Source organism: Chelonoidis abingdonii, chromosome 9 (assembly GCF_003597395.2).
Source record: "Chelonoidis abingdonii isolate Lonesome George chromosome 9, CheloAbing_2.0, whole genome shotgun sequence".
Classification (NCBI taxonomy): domain Eukaryota; kingdom Metazoa; phylum Chordata; order Testudines; family Testudinidae; genus Chelonoidis; species Chelonoidis abingdonii.
This window is the reverse complement of record NC_133777.1, coordinates 73,900,137-73,925,567: the sequence shown is the minus strand read 5'-3', so window position 1 is coordinate 73,925,567 and position 25,431 is coordinate 73,900,137. Positions and strand designations below refer to the sequence as shown.

At 46.2% G+C, this 25,431-nt stretch overlaps 2 protein-coding genes across 2 annotated transcripts in view; both read right to left on the bottom strand.

Moving 5' to 3' along the window:
• ST8SIA2 (ST8 alpha-N-acetyl-neuraminide alpha-2,8-sialyltransferase 2) overlaps positions 1 to 2,527 on the bottom strand; it is a 41,015-nt gene extending 38,488 nt beyond the window's left edge. Inside the window, exon 1 of the mRNA XM_032783007.2 lies at positions 2,427 to 2,527. Coding sequence (XP_032638898.1) covers positions 2,427 to 2,527 — 101 coding nt within the window. The remainder of the gene's footprint in view (positions 1 to 2,426) is intronic.
• SV2B (synaptic vesicle glycoprotein 2B) overlaps positions 1 to 25,431 on the bottom strand; it is a 769,788-nt gene that overhangs the window by 164,786 nt on the left and 579,571 nt on the right. The gene's annotated exons all lie outside the window — the stretch shown is intronic.

The window sequence follows — 25,431 nt, the reverse complement described above, 5'->3', positions numbered from 1 at the left end:
CAGTGGGAGCTGCAATTGGATGAATCTGTGGACGTGGCAGGTAAACAAACCAGCTTGGTGCTGACCCTGGCGAGCCGCTTGCCAAAGGTTGCCAACCTCTGGGGTAGAAGCTGGGAGAGAGGGAAGAGGAGAGGTGGAGAAAGACAAAGGGAGAGGAAACCTTGGAGGGGGGGATTAGAGCTGACTGATGGGAAGAGAAGCCACCTTTTAAATACATTGCAACAGCTTTATTATTTCTTAAGAGCTGCCAAACCAGACCAGAGCAATGGTCCACCTCGGTCAATATCCCTGTCTCTTGGTGACTCAAAGGAGAGTTATTGCCCTCTGTAACCCTCCTGCCCTCAGCACCAGGAAATGCACCGGTATAATGTAGTAATAAAACCATGAAGGGGAATAATGAATTTATTTTTATGCTGCCAGCGGTGTGCTAAGCACTCTTTGTGCTGGGAAGGAGGACAGGAAATCTTTCCCTGCTCCTAACAGGAGTGAGGGGACCCTTGTCATTTCAGCCTGGATGGTGTTAGTGGGACTCCGATGCATAGAAACCCCACATCTTTTGCCGCTATGCTGCCTGCAGCAGTGAGTTCTGCAGGTTAACAGAAATCTGGCGCTATTTATAAGGTGCCCCCTCCATCTCCACCCCCCATAGAATGCTTGGCCTTTTCATGGTTATTATGGGATGGAGTCACACCCAGCGGTCACCTGGCAGAGTCCCTAGGCCAGCAGCTACAAGAGACCCACCCTGTCACCGCAGGGAGCTGCTAACCTGGGGCTGGAGTGGAGGAGGGAGAAGCCTTCGGAGCAAGACACAGACGGGTCCAGGGCAGGAATGGGGCGGGGGGTGCACAGGGAGTTAATCAGAGAACCCCAGCCCCACCGCGAAACCCCTGCACGTTTCACACTGGGCTCTCTCTGCTCCCATCCCATCCAGACCAGACCCCGTTCCCCCGTCCCCATCCAGACCGGGACTGGCTCCCCCAGCTCCATCCAGACCGGTACCTTTCCCCCGTCCCCATCCGGACCGGGACCGGCTCCCCAGGCTCCATCCGGACCAGAATCTGTTCCCCCGTCCCCATCCGGACCAGAACCTGTTCCGCCTTCCCCATCCTAACTGGTATCGGCTCCCCCGTCCCCATCCGGACCGGTACCGGCTCCTCAGGCTCCATCCGGCCCAGAACCTGTTCCCCCGTCCCCATCCGGACTGGTACCTGCTCCTCTCATCACATCGGGATCCTACCCGCTCCCCATCCCGCCAGTACCGGTGCCGTCTTCCCCCATCGCTAGTCGGGCCGCTACCTGCTCCCCGCGCCCCTTGTTCGCCTCTCAGAGACCCTCGTTCCCCACTTGCTCAGTCCCTGAGAACAGAGAGCGAAACACGCCCCCTTCCCACCTCGGCAAAGGCAAGAGACCCGGAGAGCCAGACAAAGAAACTCTCCTGAACCCCCCGCCTCTCCTTCCTCTCTCCTCCGTCATCTCCTCCCCCCAGCACCCACCCCAGCACTCCTCTCCTCCCCGGAGTACCCACCTATCTCCTCCCCCCAGCACCCACCCCAGCATTCCTCTCCTCCCCCCAGCACCCACCTCTCTCCTCCCCCAGCACCCACCCCTCTCTTCCCTAGCACCCAACCCAGCACTCCTCTCCTTCCCCAGCACCTACCTCTCTCCTCCCCCCAGCACCCACCCCAACATTCCTCTTCTCCCCACAGCACCCACCTCTCTCCTCCCCCAGCACTCCTCTCCTCCCTCCAGCACCCACCTCTCTCCTCCCCCAGCACCTACCTCTCTCCTCCCCCCAGCACCCACCCCGGTACCTCTCTCCTCCTCCCAGCATCCACCCCGGCACCCTCTTCTCCCCCAGCACCCACCCCAGCATTCCTCTCCTCCCAATACCCACCCCAGCACCTACCCCGACACTCCTCTCCTCCCCCAGCACCCACCCCTCTCCTCCCTAGCACCCATCCCAGCACTCCTCTCCTCCCCCCAGCACCCACCCCAGCACTCCTCTCCTCCCCCAGCATCCACCCCGGTACCTCTCTCCTCCTCCGGCACCCACCCCAGCACTCCTCTCCTCCCCCGGCACCCACCTCTCTCCTCCCTCCAGCACCCACCTCTCTCCTCCCCCAGCACCCACCCCAGCACCCACCTCTCTCCTCCCCAGCACCTACCTCTCTCCTCCCCCCAGCACCCACCCCGGTACCTCTCTCCTCCCCCGGCACCCACCCCAGCACTCCTCTCCTCCCCCAGCACCCACCCCAGCACTCCTCTCCTCCCCCGGCACCCACCCCGGCACCCTGTGCCCTCCAGCACGGAGCACCCCCTTTCCTCCGGGCAGTCGACGCCCCTGCAGCCAGCCCAGCGCCAGTCGTGCCTCCCGAGCTCCAGTCCCGGAGCCGGCTCCCCGGCGGGCAGGGCGCGGGGCCGCTTACCCGGTCTCCTCCTCCTCGAGCTCCGAGATGTCCACGAAGATGAGGAAGCCCACGAGCAGGGTGAGCAGCGCCAGCGCCCAGCTCCGGCACGGCAGCTGCATGGCTCCTGGCCGGGGGGGCGGCCGGCTGGGGTCCTGGGCGGAACCTCCGGGAGTGGCAGCAGCTCGGGGGCTCGCCCGAGAAACGCCCCCACCCCCTGCCCGACTCGCCTGCTTCGCCCTTCCCCGCAGCCCTGGGGTGAGCAGGGGCTGCTGGCAGAGCCCGGTCCCCTCTTTGCAAAGGAGCAGGAGAGCGCTTTTCCCACCCTCCCTGCCACTGAGAGAGAGAGGGAAGGAGACAGAGACTGGGAAATGTATCCCCCTCCTCCCTCCCTCCATCCCTCCCCCCCCTCAAAGTTTGTCTGACACACAGACCAGCACCTGGGGCAGCACTGAGCTCCTCCTGCACTCCCCTGACACAGACAAGGGCAGGTGGGCAGGGGCAAATGCTTTGTAACATCCCCCTCCTTCTCAAGTGTGGGGCAGATCCACACGCCACTCATGGCATTGGAGGTGCTGTATCCTGGCATAGGCAGAACCTCTGGCCTGTCCTTATGGACCCATGTGAGATCTGCTCTGTACAGAAGATGGACTAACTTACCCCTGTCCGGGGTGTGTGATGAGCTTTCATTCATTAGTCTGCTTAGTGGTAGGAGATCCTCAGATGAAAGGCGCTCAATTACTTATTATTTGTACTCCCCTATCACCTATCACGGATCAGCTCCCCATTGCACAGGGGTCCAAATTTTATAGTCAAGCCCTCTAGACGTGGACTGGCAAAAATGCCCATGGAAGTATTTTGCACCTACAAAATGATGTGTGCACCAGCCTTCCTGTGTACACAATCTGCACACATATATATAGGTGTTGGAGGAATTTTTGCAGGACAATTGCTTATGCATGTATTGGAGGGAGTGCCAACTGGTGGCAGGTTTCGGACAAAATATACTATTAATGATGATGATTATTATAATCACATTTATTACAGTAGTGACTGTACCTTTCCCCTTCTTGTATAATGGATACGTTAAACGCAGTCCTTTGGGATAAAGAGCACTAGATAAACATAAAATATATGATTAATAATTAACATTCCTTATTAGTATAATATATAATATGGGGAAAATAAGTATTTGAAAAGTGTGATGCTGCTTTTGTAATAATACATTATTGTCCTGGTGTGACTCAATCTCACTAGTTACATCAGGGATTAATTTGGCCCATTGTGTTTAGCAGCAAAGGAACACAATAGTTTTACTTCCCAGAGACCTCGTAACCTGCTGCAAGCTACAGCCAGAATCTTGGTTTCTATGCTGGAGAGAAACGGCTGCAATATCTTTCACAGGCAGGGTTGTGTGTGTGAGTGTGAGGGGGTGAGAGGAGGGAAAGAGAAGGAGGGGTTGGACCAGAGAATGACCCAGGAGGTCCTTGCCTTCCAGCCCTGTTATCAATGAGCCTCTGTTTCCAGGATGGATCCTGCCATGGAGGTAAAGGGCCAGTAATGCAATGGGGTTAGCCAAGGCCGAGCTGATATAGCTCTGTCGAGTAGGGGTGTGAGTTTTTTATTAATAGAGAGATTCTGGTACAAATCCTGATGTGGATGCAGTTATATGGGACTAAGGTACACTGATAAAACATGACATGCACTATAACTGCCCCCGCTCTGGGTATATGTGGAGGGCTGTACCAACATAACTACACCAGTATAGTTCAAGTGGCACCATTTTTTGTGTGTAGCCAGGGGAATATGGGGTGTTCCCCTAGTACTAGAGGCTGATATTAAAGAGGCAGCAGAGGGTGGGGGTGGGGGGATCTTTTTGTACCTGATGCCCTTTCATAGCCTCCTGTGGGAGCTGGGTTTTTGAAATTGAATATAATTGTAAATAGGGGAAACAAGCCATCAGGTACTGTGCATTTATAGGTTAAAATACAGCATAGGCGAGTCCAGTGCAATTACACTGTGCCTCTGTATATACAGAGCATATCCAGCACATTTAGACCCTGTAAACAGTATTCATAATGGAGCCTAGCATGACCTTTGGGTTTAATAAGACTTTGTGGTAGTGGAAATAGCTCCATAATTTCCCCTCTGCAGCAATCCAGAAAAAAAAGTCTCATTTTCCTTTCAATTTCCATTTCCTCGGCTTCTCCGCCCACCGCATCTTGAGGCTCCACAGGAAATGGGCAGCGTGGCCAGCCTCACAAATGGGCCGTAGCGAATGCGGTGAAGAGGGGTTTTCAGAGGGAGGCTGGATAGTATGATGGCTGGCATCTGGGATTCCTAAGAGGAACAGGAGTGCAGCTCTCATCCTATGAGTCTTAGGAACACCACACATTAGGCGCTTTCCCCAGCTATCCAAATCTCTAGTGGTACAGAAGCTCTGCTCCTCAGGGTCCCCGCCTGCTCCACGCCAGATGGTGCTTCAGTCCCTTCTGTCTGATCCTTCTGTTTAGAGTGTGTCAGCCACATTGGCTAAATACCAGAACAGCCTCAGAGTGGTCTGAGTACGACGGCAGGATTCTATGCTCTACTTATGGCAGGAGTCATATGCCATAGGCTGTTTGTCTTTCTGGGTGAGGACTTTATTAGGGACTGGGGCTTGTTGGCTGGAGAATCATCCCTTCTTCTAAGGAGAGGCTTGTGTAAACAGATGCCTGCTCTGGGTCTTGGTCAGCTGCCACTAAGTCAGTCAATGGGAGCCCTGCTATTGACTGCAATGGAAACAAAATCCGGCGCTGAAGGAGGCACACTGTGAGTTGAGTTTGATGTCCTATACCAGGGAGCTCCATAGTTAGGTGCTTTCACAGAGAACTCTGCAGAATCTTGCTCTTGGTGCCATCGGCTGCCTCATGCCTATTGATGGACCATTCTGTAGGTGGTCAGGTGTTGACTATGAGGACCTATGAGAAAACTTGAATTGGATCCAGTATTGGAGAGGGAGCTAATATCCTGGGTGAAGGATGGTGTCTGGCTCCCTGGATTCCCATGGGTTCAGGAGCCAGTCAATTTACTGACTTGTTTTGTAACTGATTAACATAGTCACATAATGTCACAGAACTCCATGCAGCTGTGACATAAATCTGGGGAACTTACTGCATCAGTTAGGTGTAAGTACAGCAGCCTTGAATATAGGCACAAAATCAGTAGAACAGATGCAGACCATAGTACAGTATATTTCAGCCTGCACACAGTCCTTCTGGAGGAGTATGAGACTCTCCCATAAAGGACATTGCAAGATTTGGGTTTAACATGCCCTATGTTGAAGATATGCTATTTATCCCAAAGTGCATCACAAACAAAGGGCCTGATTCTGCAGCTCTTAGTCACACTGTATATTGAAGCCACTGGGACTACTCGCCCACTTAAAATTAAGCAGGTGCACAAATGTGGCAGGACTGAAATCCATAAACTGTCAGGGCCTCAATTTTATATCTCCTCTACAAGACAGGTTGCAGAAAGATTAGCACAAACGGTGGAAAACAGTCCATAAAGAAAGTGTAATATGTTCTGAAATAGAATAAAAGACTATTATATCATCTTGCCTCTGGTAATTTGGAGAATAATTCTCCATTCCTAGAATTCTGCACTAAATAAAATTGGGTATACTAAAAAAAAATATAATCTTTGCGTAGTGGCAAAAGCAACTTCTTTATTCAATGCTGCATTTGTTGTTTTGAAGGCAAGGAAAAGGAAGGAAAGATGCTTTTACATTTCCTTTTGACCTTTTATAAATATCAGTTTGCATTAACCAAATTCCCATACAATAGCTCCAAGGATTCAAGAAATAACAGTTAACTCTCTAGGGACCTTAACTGACAACTTGAGGAGAGATGTTGGTTTTAAATATGTAGAACTTCTGCTCTCTCTAAACAGCTGTGTCTTTCACATCTGCATTCTAAATCCAAGTCTTTAACCTGAGCAGGAGTTACCAAGCAGTGGCATCCTGAACTGGCAGGGGAGGGACAGACAAAATGATCTAATAGTGTCTTCTGCAATATGATGAATGATAAGTCCTTGTGCAGTGAGACCTTTCTCCTTCAAATTTGCAAAGCTATAAAATGCACATAACCTTTATCATAGCTGTCAGCCCCAAATGAACAAAGTTTACAGTCCATTTTATACAGCTAAACAGTGTGGTGATGTGACAAACAGGCATGACAAATGCAAGCCTATATTAACCAGGGCCACAACCTTTCATAGCCTTATTATCAACACTATAACCTGCCTCCAGGCGCTTCCTTCAGTGAAAGCCTCAGGTCTTCTGAAAAAGTTAAACATTTCCCACAGGGCAGGAAGTGTCTATTCCTCCCCAACAAGTTCATTAGCAGGAAGCAGCAGTGCAGATTTGGCAAGGTTCAGTGTCCCCAATCTTCTCCCGAAGGCTCTTGTCATATATAGCAGAGCTCACTTCTGCATAAACCCCACCCTTGAGGAAAGAATCCATTGCTTCTTTGGTTGGTGAATGGATCCACACCTAATCTTGCCTGAGCAGCCTTCCAGTGAGCAGAGCAAGGCACCAGGAACCAGGAGACCTAGGTTCTTTTTCCAGAACTGTTTGACTTTGGACAAAGTCATTCAAACTGTGCCTCAGTTTAACTATAAGCAAAACAATACTTACCTACCTCACAGAACTACTGTCCTGCTTGCAAAGTGCTTTGAGATCATTGGAGGGCTTGGCACATGGGTCTAGAAGTGTGTTCTTCACTTAAGAGGCAAGACATATCGAGCCAGATTCTCAGTTGGGGTAATCTGATGCAAGTTAAAATCAAGGGAACTGGGTTGATTTATTCCAGATTAGGATCTGGCCCTCTAAATTCCATTTTTGGATGAACCATCCAAGAGAGGAATATTTATACCTGGTTCACTGGGATAGAGCAAATGATCCTCACTGTCTTGGGATGGAGAGTGTAAAGTATCAACACACTCCTCTTTCTAGTGTTTATTGTCCTCAGGAGTCGACCTCTGCCATATTCTCTACACCTAGAGCTGTGCAACAGCAGAAAAGATCCTCATTGGCACAAAATAAATGGAGAGCGCAGAATTAAATTGTATTAATTTCAAGCTCTATTAGGATTTTCTGGAAGTAAAAATCAATAGCAAAGGATGGAATCAGTAGGGAACGTGACCTGATTTTCCCAGCCTCTGAGAGGGAATTGTAAACAATGAAGAGACAACAAAATACATAACTATAAAAATGTACTAAATTTCTCTGATGGGGAAAAAGAGAAAATAAAAAGCCTACATAAATAGCCACTTGACTGTTGTTTGGCATGAATGTCTAAAACAGATAATTGTCCATTATTCTCCTTTGTTTTTTCTCTCCTATAGCAAATTGCAAAATGGGGTGATCCATCCCAACATTTCATCATGTACAAGTCACTGTTGTCAGAGTGAAATGTTTGATATAAAACAAGAATAATCTTTCGTTTTATTTTTTTTTTCTTTTCGGCCAGCTAAACTGTTTTAGATGAATAAAAACACTATGTTGCAATGATATTGATAATTTGCATGTGAAAAGCTTTCCACTTGGTAACAAAAACAATTGTTTCAGTTGTGCCACCACTAGTCACAAGAGATAAGGTCCGTCCTCCTCCCCCTCAATTAGGCACACACAAAAAACTGAAAAGGTAGAAAACGTGTGACAATTGTACCTGCTGTTATCTGAGATCGATGCTAATGTAGTGATATTTCCAATGCATCTGCACAGCTGGCACTGTACCCAATCCATTATAGCCTGGCAGTTTATGCATCTCTAACAGGGCACCTCCAATTTGGGAAGGTGGAACGTATTTGAGTACTGTCGGATGTCAAGTTTTTAAATGCAGCTTTAATGGCATTTGGCTGAAACCCCCAGATTTGCATTGCCCCTTTCTTGCTGTCATGCTTTGGTGGATTATCCATTATAACCACCAGGTGGCAGTGTGTGTGTGTAGTGGGCGGGGAGCATTCTCTCAGCGGTGGCATGAACTTGGGAATGTTTTGATCATGCTTGATGAGCACAGGGTCACCGAGGTGCCCAAGGCAGTGAGAAAGAGAAGGAAACAAGCGGGAGGAGGCTTTAACTTTAAAGAATGTTGGTTCTTGCTGAGTTTTCATCGACCCTTGTAAACCTCCACAGCCAAAGGGAGCAAATCCACTAAGTTCAAACCCAGTGTCAGCTCCACAGGCTCATGGAAGCAGTCAAAGAGTTCCCTAGAAATTTGCATTTGCAAATTTTCCTTACATAGAGCTAAAACAAAGAAGCCTTTCACAGATCATGTAGAAAAAGCACAAGAGTTACCTGTTCTATTCCCTGCTTACCCTGAGCCTACACACTTCAGCGTTATTCTTGTCTATGGCTTTGTCTACACTACAAAGTTTTGTGGCCCAAAACTGCCTTTTGGTGACAAAACAGCGAGAGCGTACACACTGCAATGGGCCTTGTGTCTGGAAAAATGCCCGGTTTCGGCCACAAAAAACCTCCACCCCAATAAGAGACTTTTTTCTTTTCCCCTGCCTTTATTGTTGACAAAGAGCCAGTGCAGACACTGCTGTTTGTTTTGTCGTCAGAATTGGCTTCTGCCAGTATCCCATAATGCCTGCCCTGATCGCTCTGCTCAGAGTTTTGATCTCTGCAGGCATGCACCTCTCCCCTTTCAAAGCTGCAGGAAGTATCTGGCAGCTGAGGGTGCTGCTCTGTTTGGGGAACAAAGAGAAAATCATTGGAATGCTTTTGTTCTGCCCTGCACGGTGGCAGGCAGATTGCTGTCATAGGGGAGGGCAGGAGAAAAGACTGCTGGGCTGCTTTGACATTCTTCAGCACGGAGAGCTCCCAGAGCTATTCATGATGCTGCTGTGGGAGAACTTGGAAGGAATCCTCCCAAGATGCACAGAGATGAGCTCTGCCTTCCCACAACACTGCACTGTGGGATACATACCCACCATGCATTGCTCACATTGTTGACAATGGTGCCCACAATGTGGACATGATCTGTCCACAGAGGGAGCAAGTGTGAACACCCTTTGGCAATTTTTGTTTTATCACCTTTTGGGTGTCAACATTAAGTTTTGTCGACAAAACTTGGTCATGTAGACAAAGCCTATCTTACAACTGGAGGTGTGACTGTCCCTCATATAGGCGCAGAGTTGTACACATTCAGTGGGCTAGCCTGCTGATTTAGAAGTAAAACTCATTCATAAAAGCAACCACATATTTGCAACTTGCACAATAACGAAATCGGGCTAAACAAGACCATATTTTCAATTAATTGGACTGGATTGTGTGTATGTGTGTGTGTGTATAACACTTATATTTTCTATAGACAACCTACAGTGATTCAAATTTAACAGCACTTTGCACAAAATAAGCCCCAACTGGTTATTATTTTTCCTTTACACTGATAGCTTTAAAGTGACTAGTTAACATAGAAGGGCTTCAGATATTAAAATTCAGACCTGGATTTCGTTCTCATCCCAGTTCAGAGCTGTTAGGATGTGATATTCCTCTTTGGCTTGATATTGTAATAAACCCTAATCATGATGTTTATGTCTGAGTTTCAGGGGCATTTTGGGATTTGAAGTTCTGGTTCTGGCCTTTCTCTATTTAGAAAGATTACAGTAGTTCCTGCACTTGGCAGAAACTCAGTCACTCTTTACGTCTGTGTTGAAAACCAGGTCAGAAAACCTGACCTATAAGGAAAGATTTAAAAAAACTGAACATGTTTAGTCTTGAGAAAGACTAAGGGGGACACCTGAGAACAATCACTTATGGCCAGATTTTCAGAAGAGTTTAGTATGTTGGATGCACACAAGTCACAAGGGAGTGGTCAGGGCCAGGTGCTTTTGAAAATCCTACTGTCATTCAGGTGCCTAAATGGGAGCTGAGATAATTTTGAATATCTGGCCCTGCCGTGGTACTGAGCCCCTGAAAACTCACTCCTTTGAACACCTGGTCTGTAGGTGTAAATGTCTACATTACCAGAGAATCAAACTTAAATTCAGGTAATATCTAAATCTGATTGTACTATGGTATTAGATCATTAGGGTCCTTTGTAGTCAGAAGTATGAATGATCGATCTTCTGCTGGATTAAGCCTTGTACACAGAAATACCATCAGAAGGGAGCAATCGAAAGTAACATTCATGGCAGGTTTAAGTGATCTGTACAAATACAGAGGGGAGGGTGTGAGAGGGAGAAAGGAGGAGACTTCCTGACCTAGTGATTTATTTATGAAATTCCTAGAGCAGAGAAGCTCTGGAGGCTGCATAGTGAAGTAAACAGCGTGCCACAATATATTTAGAAAACAATAACACAAGCCGCAGAGTACTCTATGGAGGATGGAGATATACATCTCCTGCTTGTGAGGTTTGTGAATGACTAAAGCCAGGGAATAGAGAGCTTTAGTATGGGGAAGCAGAAAGATTTCCCTTCCTTCTTCCTATGAATAAGTCACAGTTGGGAGTCTGCTAAGAAATCCAGATCTTTGTCATGTACAGTACTTCCTAAAAAGCCCTGGCATCTCCCCTCGTGGTGCACTCATCATCTCATGCCCTTTTTGTGTTCTGTCCTACCCACTCATGGGCCTCCGTGTGGAATTTTGGACACTGATGCTCATCGACATTATAGACATCACTAAACTATCAGGAGAAAAGACTCTATTAGGTGCAAGACACCTGGCAGAGGCATTTCACAATGAATTTCAATCTCTGGAGCATGGTCTGGGGGTCCAGTGAAGGAAGAATTACAGAGTAGGACTCACTAAATCGACTGGCGGTGGATCGATCTCAGAGCGTCGATCCTGGCTGTCATGTAGATGTTGTCTAAGACACCGTACAAGAAAAGCACGAATCAATGTTTAATGGTATCAATGGCAGGTAACGCTTCTTTAGCCTGGAAATTTGTACTGAAGCTGGCTGGAGAAGCACATTGAACTAACTGCACAGATATATTCATCAAGAAGCTAAGGGACCAATCCTGTGAGGTGGCAGTAGAGAACGAATGGGAGAGGTGGTCTGTTCTCATCACCTCTTTATGCCCGTGGTTTGGAGCATGAGGAGGAGAAGAACACTGGCCAGACCAATGGACATTGCTAGCAAGAATCCTGTGGTCTCAGATGCAAGGAGCTCATGCATACTCCACAGTGTTACACACATAAAAATCAGCACTTGACGAACAACTAGGGAATCCACTCATTACAATTACTTTGACTTCAACTATAAACAGTACATCCTTATCTAAGGGCCTGACCCTGCTTTCCCTGTGCACCTAAAACTCCCACTGAAGTCAACTATGGCATTTTTGAAATAAAAACTCCTTTAGTTTTTAGAATGTCAGGACACAGGAACCCACATAATACCAGACTAACAAAAAAGCTTGCATGAAACAAACCACTAGATTTTATACAGGCCTTCTCACCAGATCTCCAGCCCACTTTTGCAAACTTGATGTCCCAATAACTTGCCAAGTACTCAGAAAAATCATTGTAAATGTCTTGACCCCAGCAAGTTTACACCAGAGCTGGATTTGATGCCTGGACTTTGCATTCAGCAAACTCATGAACCTTATGAGGTTCACGCATTCCTAGTAGAAAAAAAAAATCTCCATTTATACATGGAAATATAGTGATCAATCAACTTTTATCACTCCAGCTTTCATTACAGCAGCTTAGAACAACAGAATAAAAGCACGTAATGAAAACATTGTGAAAATGTAATAAAAACACACAATACTTGACTGTGCAAGCATTGCTGTTTTAGCACATCTTGGAGAACTGCACACGAGAGCAGTCCAGTCTTCTGGTGTGCTGCCAGAAACCTCCATAACATACATCACACTCTTTCCACTCTGGGAATTGTGCCGATTTAAACCACAGAAGTTATAGGAGACCTTCAAGATGTTTAGATTCAGCAAATACCTGAAAGGTCTCTGGATGGGTTTTGTCGTCTTGGCTATGGAAAAGTTGGGTGGGAAAATTGCTTGAGAACAGCCTCTCTTGTTGTACCATGGAGCTTCCTGGAAATAGCAAGGAGAGAAAAGACAGGTTCAGTTTGGGATTTGGAGGAAAGTTAGAGGATGTGTGGGTGGGCATGATGTTCTTAAACAATTTGACCTGCCCAGACCCATCTCTAATTTAAACTTTTGGGACCAGATTCAGCCTAGATATAAATAGACTCAACTCTCAAAGTACCTGCCAAGGCTGGATTTGTCTCTTCGTGGCTGGCTAGTAATGCAAAGGTACCACCCTCTTTGCTTTCAAGATATTATTTCATCTAATCCAATCCAGTCCACGAAGCACTATGGTATATGAGCACCTACCCATCCCTTCCCCAGCTCTCATTGTTGTAATATTCTGGCTCCAGAATTAATCCTTTCCCTCAAACATTTTCAGTTTGAAAAAAAAAAAAAGTGGGAAATATCTCCCAGGATGGGAAGATCTCATTAGTTTCCCCCACCCCCGTGTGGTATGTTCATGCCCATGTTTCTTTTCACAGCGATAAATAAATCTATGCAGCGATTTTACTGTCAGTTCCAAGAGTTCCGGAGAGTTTGCCTTTTGTTTTAATAATTAACACTTAATTGATTTTTTCACCTTCAAAATGTTTCACAAACATTAAAGAGACACTGCGAACGTAATAGTCACTCTCTGATTTGAATATTTTTTACCTGTTATTACAAGTAACACCTAAAATGACTGGACTGAAAGAGGTTAAAGAAAATATTATTCTTGATTTTGTTTGCTTTTGACAACAGTTTGAGCACAGACATTTCCACTTCTTCTGTGGAACAGTCAGTCATCCCCCCAACCTCCTCCCTTGTTTGTGTGGAGCTTTTTTATGGACAAAGAGGAGAGAGAGAAATTTAAAACAAGTTGAAGTCACTGGAGCTGCCCCATTTACCCCAGCTCTGAATTTGGCCTGATGGGATTTTATTGTTCCTTTATCTACTGGAAAGAATGTTTAAAAGTTTAATTGGCATATAACGAGATACCTATAACAAGTTAATTAGTTCTCAATTACATTGCATTTACCATACATTCTGAGTGTGCTCTTAGCAATTAAGGACACCTAATGAACTTGCTATAGTGATTGGGTTTACCATGTTAAGAAAACTAAAATAAAACACAGATATAAAAAATACTGCTCACACATATTTTTATAGCACATTTTTATTGCACGGTCTAGTGTGTATGGACTTACACCTCCAGGGCCGCTGCAGATTCTATAAGGGATATGGCCCATAAATTTACTCTGGCAAACCTAGTCAAATCTGCTATGAACCAGCTGGCTTTCAAGATGGGCCTCACTGCAAAAAGTTTTCCTGGGAGCATTATGAGAATTTCAAAGGAAGAAGAGAGGAAAGGAATCAAAGTTGTGTGATGTCAATCGGTCATTCACCATAGCTTTAGAATAACATAATTCAGATCACTAAGGTGATTGAATGTGTTGGGGTGAACTGGAGACCTACTGTGTGACAACAGAAGCTGCAGTGGGTGAAGAAAAAGGGTTAAACTCCCTTCAAAGATCATTTAGCCAGGTGAGTACATGGAGATCAATTTCTCTCTGTTCCTAGAGTCCTACTCTTCTTAACGCTCTGTGCAATTAAAGTACCACACTGAGTTGGCATCGGAAGAAAAAAAAATTCCAAACTAATTTACATTTTAATGAATTTTTAATTGAACCAAAATCTGTTGTTTCTGTTTAAAGATGCAGTGTTGACTTTGTGGTCTGTGCTGCTGCGAGCCAAGTGGGATCTTAATGTGATAAAAACAATGATAATGCTAAGCTTAATTAGGTTTGAGAGCCTGTCTGGTAAAGCAGCATGGAATATGGGAATAAAAGCGTTACCCTCGCTGATACTGAATTTAGACAGTGGGAGGCTGGGGCAGGATCTGTGCTGCTGGGCCTAGCTGGGATTAGATGTGAAACAATAGCCAGTGTTGTTTGTTGGGATCAACAGATCTGGAGCTGCACAGAAACTGGGCCCAGGGTGTTAGGACTTTTCTGTTGTGCTTTGATCAGAGATCATTAGGATCAAGTGGGTTTATTCCATCTGATCAGTTTCATTTGACTGTAGGGTCTTCTGACCATCTTCAGCCAGACCCAAACTTTTGGGATAGCCAGCTTCTGAACCTGAGCGTGGATTTTCAAATGGACTCTGTTTGTAATGGGCAGAACCAATACTTGACACCCCAGCATTTCCACCTTTTCCAGGCCTGGAGATGAATGTTGCAGGCACGGGACCATTTCTAGTTTCTGTGCCTTATTGGAACAATCCCCAGAACAGTAAGTGCTCTTACTCCTCATATGGCTGCTGAGTGGAGAAGACCTTCTAGCCTGTAGTGAAGGCCAAAGGCAAACACTAGAGATGGATCTGGACCGGGGTCGGCAACATATGGCACACATGCCAAAGGCAGCATATGTGCTGATTTACTGTGGCACGCTGCTGCTGGCCTGAGATCCCCGCCGCTGGCCCTGCTCAGCCCGCTGCAGGCCTGGACAGACGGAACCCGGACCAGCTGCAGGCTGAGCGGGTCCAGCGGCCAGGACCCCTGCTGGCAGGGGCCAGCGGCCGGAACCCCAGACCAGCAGCGGGCTGAGCAGCTAAGCCCGCTGCCAGCCTAGGGTCCCAGCTGCCAGCCCCGCTCAGCCCCACTGCCAGCCTGGATGGATGGAACCCCAGGACCCTGGCTGGCAGGGGATGGCCTGGGGTCCCAGCCACCAGTCCACTCAGCCTGCTGCCAGTCTGGGGTTCCATCCGCCGGCCCCTGACTGGACTGTAAACATAAAATGTATAACTGGCACACGAAACCTTAAATTACAGTGAATAAATGAAGACTTGGCACACCACTTCTGAAAGGTTGCCAACCCCTGACTGGACTGTAAAGTTGGAATTACATCTGGAGCCAAACTTCCTCAAAAATCAGGGGCTAGAGAAGAGGGCATGAGATTCATTTTAAAAATGGCAGCATGCAAGGATTTCTGCAAAGTTTCACACTGGAGATGAGCAGCCAAAAGTCAAGATTCAAACACTCCCAGACTTTTAGCAGGCAGGGATATGCATACTGTATAATTAAGTTCCAGATTTCACAACTGGCATCGCTTTATAGTAGTATGTAAACAGGAGACACCACAGCTCTATTTCTGACCCATTATACACACAGTGGGTCAGGTACAAACTTACCCCTTGCCTCAGACTTACCTTTAGAGCTATCTTAAATTACAGCAGATCAACCTCACTGTTTCAAACATGGTTCCTTGCAATCTTCTGTGTTTCTGCCTCTGAGAGGGACATTTTACTACTTTTATATGCTTAGATTGCAGCTAATAGGACCCACTAGGTCTGGTTTCCAGGTGAGTCAGCAGAATAGCTTTGCATATCCATGGAGGATTTCTGGCATATGATACCGTCGCATGGATCTACCCAAAACTCTAGATCTGAATATCACAGAATTTTGGGGTCTGAAAGTTATGACTGGGAGTCCATCTTTACTACCAACAACGGTGCCAGTGGTGGTGTTTTTTGTCATTGCAAAACGTGGTAGTATGACCACCTAGCCCTTCTCTTAAGGGCTATCCTTTATTCTAATGTCCTACGTCCCTTAAGGAAGCACTCTGTCCTGCATTTAACACACTATTCTGTAGTCATCATGCAAGGGAATCATACATTATGAAATTCGTACATGAGTTTATATGGTGTATGATTCTATACCATTAATAAAACATTTGTGGCTTGCCATCATGCATTTTTCATTGTCCTTTTTGCCTGAAATGTTGGTGATAATTCAACATCTGATCACTAGGATCTGCACTGAGAGTCACCAAACTCATCTCACACATGTCCTCAAACAGCTATCAGGTGACAATAACTTTTGTTCACTGCTCACAGGGGTTAGATTCACACTCACTGCTCCAAGGCTTGTAATAAAAATATCCTTCGTTTTGTGCATACTGGGAATGAAATGGGATGCAAACACACCATGCGCACATTTACAGACGCTTAAAAACCATGCTTTATTTTAATCTCGATCAAGTCATCCCCCACCCTCCGCTTTCCCCCATCAGTTTTTATACAAGTGCTGGAGGTTTGGAGATGTTGAACCTTGTAATATTAAGGACCTACCCCCATCCCTAAGCTCAGCTGCCCTTCTCTACAGGAGGATAATCAGGACAGAGAGATGTTCAAATCTTCTCCCACTTCCATGGCTTTGGAAATTAGACCCCTCGCTGTCCTTTCCTCCTTTGCACCAGAACAAGTTTGCTATTGATTAGAGTAACAAATAAAGTGGTGCCAGCAGAGCCCTTGGCCTGACCTTATCTCAGCAGAACTGGAACATTAGGAAATTAATGAAAGGGGAAAGAAATGCTGGGATTTTTGAATTTCAGTCGGGGCACCAAGACCCCAAAAGCTGGGAGTATTAAGAGAGCTAATGTACCGAGTGCAGGAGCTCAGCTGGCTCCCACTTTCACAGTAGACATCACAGTAGGAACTTGGCTTATCTTCCTGTGCCAGACAATCAACATGCTTGTTGGGGGAGGCAGGGTGAGACTGCACTGTAGCAGGCATGCGGCAGAGAGAAACAGCTTTCCAGGGTGAGTAGCTGGGGAGATAATAGTGTTACTAACATACTATGGCCTTGCTCAATTCCTTCTTGACTGGCCAGGTGAGTAGAGGGAGCTTCTCCATGTGGCCATGTGGAGTTGGAAGCCAGGAGCCCCAGTGCACACCCAGACAGCAGGCCCTGTGCATCACAGGGAATGCAGGTGTGATTGTATACTTGCACACGCTGTTCAAAGGGGGAAGAGGGCCTCCTTGCATGTTTCCACCCAGCAGCCGGCTGCACTTGGGAAAGACTTTGCAAGTTCTGACACATGGGAAAACATATCTTTAAAGCCAAGAAACATCTGTTCGAAGGGTGTGAGATCCCTCCACGTTTTTACAGAGATCCCCACTGGAGTCAGAGGGCACCTACCCTAATTGTTTTAAAATCTCCAAAGACTGGCCTGGAGTTACGTCTCACTCTTTCCTTCCTTCCTGCAAAGATGGCCCTTTAAGGAAATTTGCCCTTCTTTCTTCATCTTCCTTTTCCTGCCTCCTTCGCCTTCCAGGCTGATATTGTGGGAAAGCCGCTGTCGAGTCAAAGGAGCGATTTTTTCTGTTTTGTTTTGACAGTTCTGAGTTTCGCCGTCATTCAGATCTCCCGAGGGAGCAAGTAGCCACAGTGAAAGCTCTGTCTCCTGCTTTCATGAGTCTCACCCTTACAGCTGACAGGTCCTGAGGAATGTAGCCGTGAGGGGAGATCACTGTTGCAGAGGCAATTTCTTGAGTAGTTAAGGACAATTCCCTGGAAGGCTTTGAAAAATAGGACCAAGACTTTGAATTTGACCCAGTATTTTGAGGTGGATAATGCATTCCTGGTAACCCATGTTACAGCTGCTCACCTTCTTTAAGGGAGGTTTATTTTCATCCCTAGCTATGAACAAGTAATCGAGCCTGGAGGTTATGAAAGCATGAAAGGTAAAAATTTGAGCTAGGTTCACAACTCTTTTTCAGATGCAGAAAGGGCCGAATATTCATGCTCAAACTCTGCCAGTGAGGTTTCATTTGTTGAAAGATGGTAAAAATGTTGTTTCTTAAATGCCCTATGAGAAAAAAGAGGACTGTTCACATTTATAGCCTATTTCTGGAACTAACTGCATGATGTGAACATTTGACCTGCTGCTACAGTAGAGACGCTTCTAAAGGGAATGGTCCCTGATCCTTTAAGTAATTGTGTGCAAGATCTCATCCCCGGGATTCAACTTCTCCACTGCATCAAGATCAAGATTCTTGTCCTTGCCTCCAAAGCCTGACAAACTCTGCTTCTCCCTATTTACTTGCCCATGCATCTGTTCTCTGTGCTCCACTAATGAGGCCAGCTTGAGGTCATGCTCTGTTTCTCCCATAGCCAATCTTTAGGCTTTCATCCATAATGCTCCTCATGCCTGGAGCACCCTTCCTGAACTGCTCTGCAAAGCCCTCTCATGTTCAGATCTGATTAACAGTCAGATCGGAAGCTGTGAGCGGGAGCTGCGGGTTCCCAGCAGCGCTCCCACTTCCATTCAACAGCAACCAGGTTTGAAAATTTTGGCTGAAGATTCTTATTGACATGCCTTTAGTTAGGAGAGGAAGGGTGGTCTTGTGACTAATGCATGGCGCTAAGATTTATGATCTCTTATGGACTTCCTGTGTGACCGTGGGAAAGTCACTTAGGCTGTGTCTTCATTTGACCCAGGAGATGTGATTATCAGCTCATGGAGACACACCTGTTGTCATGCTGTCTGGAGTGGCTCACAAATATGAGTACGTATGTCAGAGCAGACTGTCAAAAACAGGCCAGACACCCCAAACTGGTGATGTGTTCTATAAGCTGGGAATGGGCAACAGGGGATGGATCACTTCATGATTACCTGTTCTGTTCATTCCCTCTGAGGCACCCGGCTTTGGCCACTGTCGGTAGACAGGATAGTGGGCTAGATGGACCTTTGATCTGACCCAGTATGGCCACTCTTATAATTAGATTTCACCAGTGAGCCAGTAACAAATATGAACTCCTGGATCACTAAACAGTGTTACCATGGAGTCACAGACAATCCCGAGACTCTCCAGCCTGTCTTGACATCCAGACAAACTGGACTTGGTGCTAAATGTTCACTTACACCAAAAATCACACAATATTCAGGTTGCTTCCAGTCCCAAGAGACCACTTACCCCAGATCAGTTGGTACCCTAGATCTCTACACCAAAGACAACAGCTGGAGCCAATTTTGTAATAAACTATCCAAAGGTTTGTTAACTAGGAAAAAGGAATAATAGCGTTATTTACAGGTTAAAGCAAGCAAACATATGCACACAAATGAGTTATCATCTAAATCCTAAGAGTGTCAGAGTTGTAGTGATCTGTCAATTCAAAGCGTCTTTCAGCATGGACCCAGGAGATAACCCCTGTGGATCTCTGGCTTCAGTTTGGTTTCTCTGGCCCTGCGAGAGTTCAAACAGCAAAGAGAAGAAACATCTTCACATTCCCTATTTTTATTTCCCTTCCCCAGCATTCAAAGCGATGGGATGAGGCCTTTTGCATGTACTCCTCTAAGGGTGTGATAGGGCCATTAACCAGTTCTTTATATTGCAATGTTCCTTGCTGACCCATCTGATTTGGATAGTCTTTTTGGATGGACTGGAGGGAGGATTCACATGCCTGGGTTCACAAGTTCAGAACAAACATTTTCAAAGTTAAAAAGCAAAACTTATATGTTTTTACCACATGGAATACAGACATCACAGGTGAGAGTAAGCCATGCAGCAACTCACAGGCGTTTCATAGAGTCTAAACACTAAATACATTGTTATAAGACTAATACCTATTTTGAGCAAAACTAACATATAGGTGAACTGGTGTAGTCTCCTGCTATGAGTTTGTTAGTTCTTAGATAATGCCTATGGCCTTGGCCAGAGCTGGCACCTGGCTTGCCAGTGTCACACCTGTGCTAGCTCAGCTCGACCTAGTGCCAAACAACAGCAGTGTGTCCACAGTGGCAGGGGCAGCTGCTCTGACTAGGTACCCTGAGTACAATCTGACTTCCTGGCTATGTATGCAGGAGGCTTACCTGAGCCTTTGTCTAAGCCACCATGGACACACTGCTATTTTAAGTGCTAGCTCGGGCAGAGCTAGAGGGAGTGCATCTACGTGAGCTGGGAATCACACCTTCCAGCTCAACTGCAGACATGCTCTAAATCTCTTTGTCCCAGATCCTTAAAATAGCTAGGTGCCTACCTCTTGTTGACATCAATGAGTTAGAATCATAGAATATTAGCGTTGGAAGAGAACTCAGGAGGTCATCTAGTCCAACCCCCTGTTCAAAACAGGACCAACCCCAACAAAATCATCCCAGCCAGGGCTTTGTCAAGCTTGGCCTTACAAACCTCTAAGGATGGAGATTCCACCACTTCCCTAGGTAACCCATTCCAGTGCTTCACCACCCTCCTTGTGAAATAGTTTTTCCTAATACCCAACCTAGATCTCCCCCACCGCAACTTAAGGCCATTGTTTTTGTTCTGTCATCTGCCACCACTGAGAACAGCCGAGCTCCATCTTCTTCGGAACCCCCTTTCGGGTAGTTGAAGGCTGCTATCAAATTCAGTGCCTAAATGCTTTGGAGGAGCTGTGCCTCTGTTCCTCCATTCCCCATCTGTATAATGGGGATAATATCACTTTTGTCATGTCTGTTTAGACTGTAAGGTCTTTGGGGTCAGGATGGTCTCTTACTATATGTATGTATAGTTCCTAGCACAGTTGGGCCCTGATCTTGGATTGATCTACTAGATACTACAGTGAATTAATCATTGTACTAAATAATATAAATTGATGGAAGAACTCACACACAGCACAAATGCCTGAGGCTGTGTCTACACTACATGTTATGCCGGCATAATTTGTGTCACTTTGGGGGGTGAATAAACCACCCTTACGAGCGCCATAAATTACGCCAGCATAAGCACCTGTCTGCACTCCCGCCAACATAGCTTCTGCTGCTCATGGTGACGAGTTTTTGTGCCAACAGGAGAGCTGCAGCGCTGCACGTATAGACAGAGCCTCAGCAGGCAGAAGTGTTTCTCCCGAGAATGGTTTTCAAAGCTTTCCACTAGCTCTTTGAACAACAGGGCTCTTTGAACAACAAAGCCCAAGAACAAATAAAAATAGATACGTTTAAATCAAAACCTGGATTGAAACATGTCTCTGCTACACACACGCGGAGATGGGCATGCTCAGGCAAAGAACAAGATAGAATTATGCTTCAGAGGTGTTTAAAAGCCCGTCACATTCAACAGAAGAGGCTCCCATTTGCAAAACATTTATTCAAGTCTTAATTGAAAATAAATCCTTGAATGTAGCCACTCGATTGAGAGGCTGCACAATGGCTGTGGCCTCTTTAATCATGGTCTCATTCACCCACTAATCAGTAGAACATATGCAGGCTGAGTGGAAGGAGTTGAGGACTTGCCCTGCCTGTTGGTCTGTCTGTCTCTCTCCCTCCCTCTAATTAGATATCCCATTTAAATGCTAATCAGCAGCAACATCATGATCAAGGAACATAAGAGGGAGCATTTGGACGTCAGATCATTGCCTTGGGTATAGATCAATGGTTTCTGCTAGTCTCTGGGTCAGAGATTGGGACACTCCTCCTTGGGGGAGACATTTTCTTTTCTAAGCACTGTTTGACCTTGTCCCAGCAGCGAGTAAGTTGTCCTGGCCCAAGAGGTTGGAGTTGCTGAGGATTATTGCTGTACATCCATTTCCTCCTCCTTTTGAAAACCGTTTTTCTAGGCATTCACATATATATACACGGGCTGTGGCACTTCTGCTCTGGAGCTATGGTCGCTGCCCAATCAGCAGATCAGCCATTGGAAAACCCAGACAAAACTGCCAAGCTCTGACTGATTTTGCATCAGAAAACTTATGCAACCACCGAAGTTCATGTGGCTTTCAGCTGAAACGGTGAATGTGCCTCAGGCTTTCCCCAAAGGTTTGCACTCACACCCCTCCCCCACACATATTCTGCAAATCTTCAGTGAACCTGACTGGAGTTCCAGGTCTAAAACAAAACTCCAGACCAGACAAGTTTCGTCTAGTTTGGGGGTTTGTGCTGAACATTTCTTCCAGCTCTGTTCCTACCTTACAGAAAATGTGTTCTAAGAAAGGATCCATACACATTGTGTGGTTTAGACCTCTCTGAGATCTGCTTAGCTACTCAAGAGTTATACCCTACAGCCAAAGCATCCAGAAGCTCCATCTCTCAGAAGCAAAATGGTTCCCTCAACTCCTCAGCCCAAACACGCTGGTCCAGTGGAGCAGGGATGAGAGGCTCAGCAACAGAAGTAAAGAGGCATTTTGAGATCAAAGTGGATTGAAAAGAGGCTGAGGGAAGAGAGATCACCATTCCCTCCAGTTTGCTACCTTTGGTCATTCACGGCGCTATTCCAGTCCCCTCAGCCCTCTCCCATCCCAAATTCTAATCTAATCATGTCTATTCTGTCCTGTACAGGTTCTTTCGTCAGCCTCATCTCTCACGTCTCCGAGCACCTTTCAGTAATGCATTAAGCAACAAGACTAGTGTGTTGGTTCTGTACCAAGCCCTGATTCCTCCCAGCTGTGAAGAAGTGGAGGGCAGACAGACAAGCTCACCCCTCTCAATAATCTGGCCTGAGCACTAAGTCTCCAAACTATATGGGTACAGAAATGTGGTTCATGAAACTCTTCTTACGGCAAGGGAATGATGAAGCTGTTGTATTGCCAACATCAAATGTTCAAAGATCATGAGTCAGGCTCACCAAAAATCATGAGATTGGCTTTAAAATCACAAGATCTAAAAAATAATAGATTTGGTGTTTCTTTTTATTTGCTTTCTGCTTTTGGGTGCACTGGGGTCACATTTCTCCACAGCCACGAGGGCTAGAAACTTACTTTTTCTTTAAGAACGAAGGCTGAAGTCATCACATATCCACTTGACTCCAGGAGTTAGAGCTTTAAGGAAAGCAATAATGATTATGATTATGATACTCATGACAAAATCATGAGGGTTCTGGGTCACAGCCTGCTCGGTATGTGGAAAGAAAGTTGCTTGGCAATATTAACCTACCTCAGCAGGGTGCTGTGAACCACAAAAACATGCGTAAAAGCACTTTGAGCTCCTGCGGTGGGGTGATGTAGAATTACAATATAGAATAGAATAGAATTCCCAATTCAGTAGTAGTATTTGTTCTTCCAGGACAGAATCCACCTTCCCTCTCCAAAAATGCCCCCTCTGTTTCTTTGTCCTAAAAAGGGGGGAAAAAAACATCATTGATTTCTAGTGAGCGAGGGATGAAATTAACCAAAAAAAATTTGGGCCAAATGTAAGGAAACAGATGGTGGAACAGTCTCCTAAGGAATGCTATGGGGACCGCTTTTTGCATTATTGGTAACTGGAGTGGACCAGAGCACTGGAGAATATATCATAGGATTGCTCGTGTTGGCAGAGATAGTATGGACTAATGAGCTGATAGACCTTTTCCAGCCCTAATTTCTATGCTTCCCCTCCTCCAAAATCCAGAAGACAATTTTCTTCACCAGTGTCCTCACCTGAGATGCCTCCATCACGTGATGTGCCTTGCAGAATGATGCCTACGTCACACCCGCTGGCTCTCTGTGTCCGCATAGCTGGAAGAAATACAAAGTTCTCTTGTGTTCCCTCTTGGAGACAAACTAGGTTGGCAGCAGATGAAACCAGGGCTCTGTCTAACATTTGAAGCACATCCCTTTCAAGAGGCCAGGCCGGAGCTGATGAGCCCTTTAAATGTTTGAAATGATTTAATTAAAGGTGACATTTTAAAAAGAAAACATAATAGATGTTGACCTCATTGTGTGTCTCTTTTTCACCATCACTGAAGGTTAACAGCAGGTGAGAACCTTTTTCCTTTTTTAAACTTTGTGAATGCAGCGAAAATCCCACCATGAAAATCTTCTTCTATGAACCCATTTCATTTGCCTCAAAAAATAAGCGAGAGGCAATCAGTCAATGTCTGAGTGGAGAGCTCAATATATATTCCCCCATCAATGCGCAACCACCAACCTGCTCCTCATTAAGCTGCAATGATTCATGACTGGCTCCTCTGTCAGACCCCTGATGACTTCAGTCCTGAATTGTCCTTAATGGCTGCAGGCATTTAACTCTGGAGGTGACAACATATGGGCTCCACCATGGAGTGCTGTAGACATTTTCTGCTCCACCATGCTAGCATCACTCCATTGACTTCAGCAGAGGTATGATAATGTAAAACTGGCCTAACAGAGTGGAGAATCAGCCCCTTTCTATTTAGCCCCACAAATCACTTTTGGGGTGAAAAAAACACAAATGAAAATCAAAACAAATGAAAACAAAAACCAACCAACCTCCCCTCCCACAGAGGATTGAATTCTTTTCAGTAATGTACAGGGACACATGGGTGGTAGTAACAGAGTGTGTGTTCACACTGTACTTCTGGGCTGCCTTTGTTTTTAGAGCTGAACTAGGTCAGTGCAGTGTAGGCAGGTAGCTCTGAAAATAAAAAGGTTTAGTGGCCTGTGACCTCCATATTCAAGTGCCGCTGGTGATGTTCAACAGCCAGCCTGAGGCTGCAAAGGTCAGCTGGGCTCCAAGTGTGGTACTTTCCATAACAATAGTAGCTACAGCACACACCAGTTTATTGTAGCTTAGAAAAGAGAATGGCCTATTCGCCGTCCAAATGGCCGTGTAAAAGCTCCCCTCTGATCTTAGACAGGGTCTGTCCATGGGCTTCTCTGCCCTGGGGAATTTCAGCATTTCAGAATGTAATGACAAGTTGTGGAAACTAATTAAATGCTAAATATGCCTTAGCACTCAGTATAGACAGGAACTATCTTGTTAAACATCATGTGAGCTGTTTGCTGGGCTTAACCACAACCAACTAAGATGATATCTTAGGCCATGGCTACACTTGCAAGTTGCAGTGCTGGTGAGGGGGTTACAGCGCTGCAACTTAGCAGGTGTCTACACTTAAAAGCTCAGCCAGCGCTGCAAATCCCTGTTTGCAGCGCTGGCTGTACACCTGGGTCCACTTCTGGTGTAGCTTGACCAGTGCTGCTGTTGCAGCGCTGGTCATCAGGTGTGGACACTCACCAGCGTTTTTATTGGCCTCCAGGGTATTAGGACTTATCCCAGCATTCCTTTTCAGCCTGTCTGGTCACCGCTTAGCACTCCACTGCCCTGGGCACAGGTGATCCGTCCTTTAAATGCCCCGGGAATTTTAAATATCCACTTCCTGTTTGCTCAGCGAGGCATGGAGTGCAATCAATCAATCAATCAGCAACAATGCCTCCACGCCCCAAACATTCCCCAGCATGGAGCACTGCCGAGCTGCAGGATCTAATAAGTGTTTGGGGAGAAGAGACAGTTCA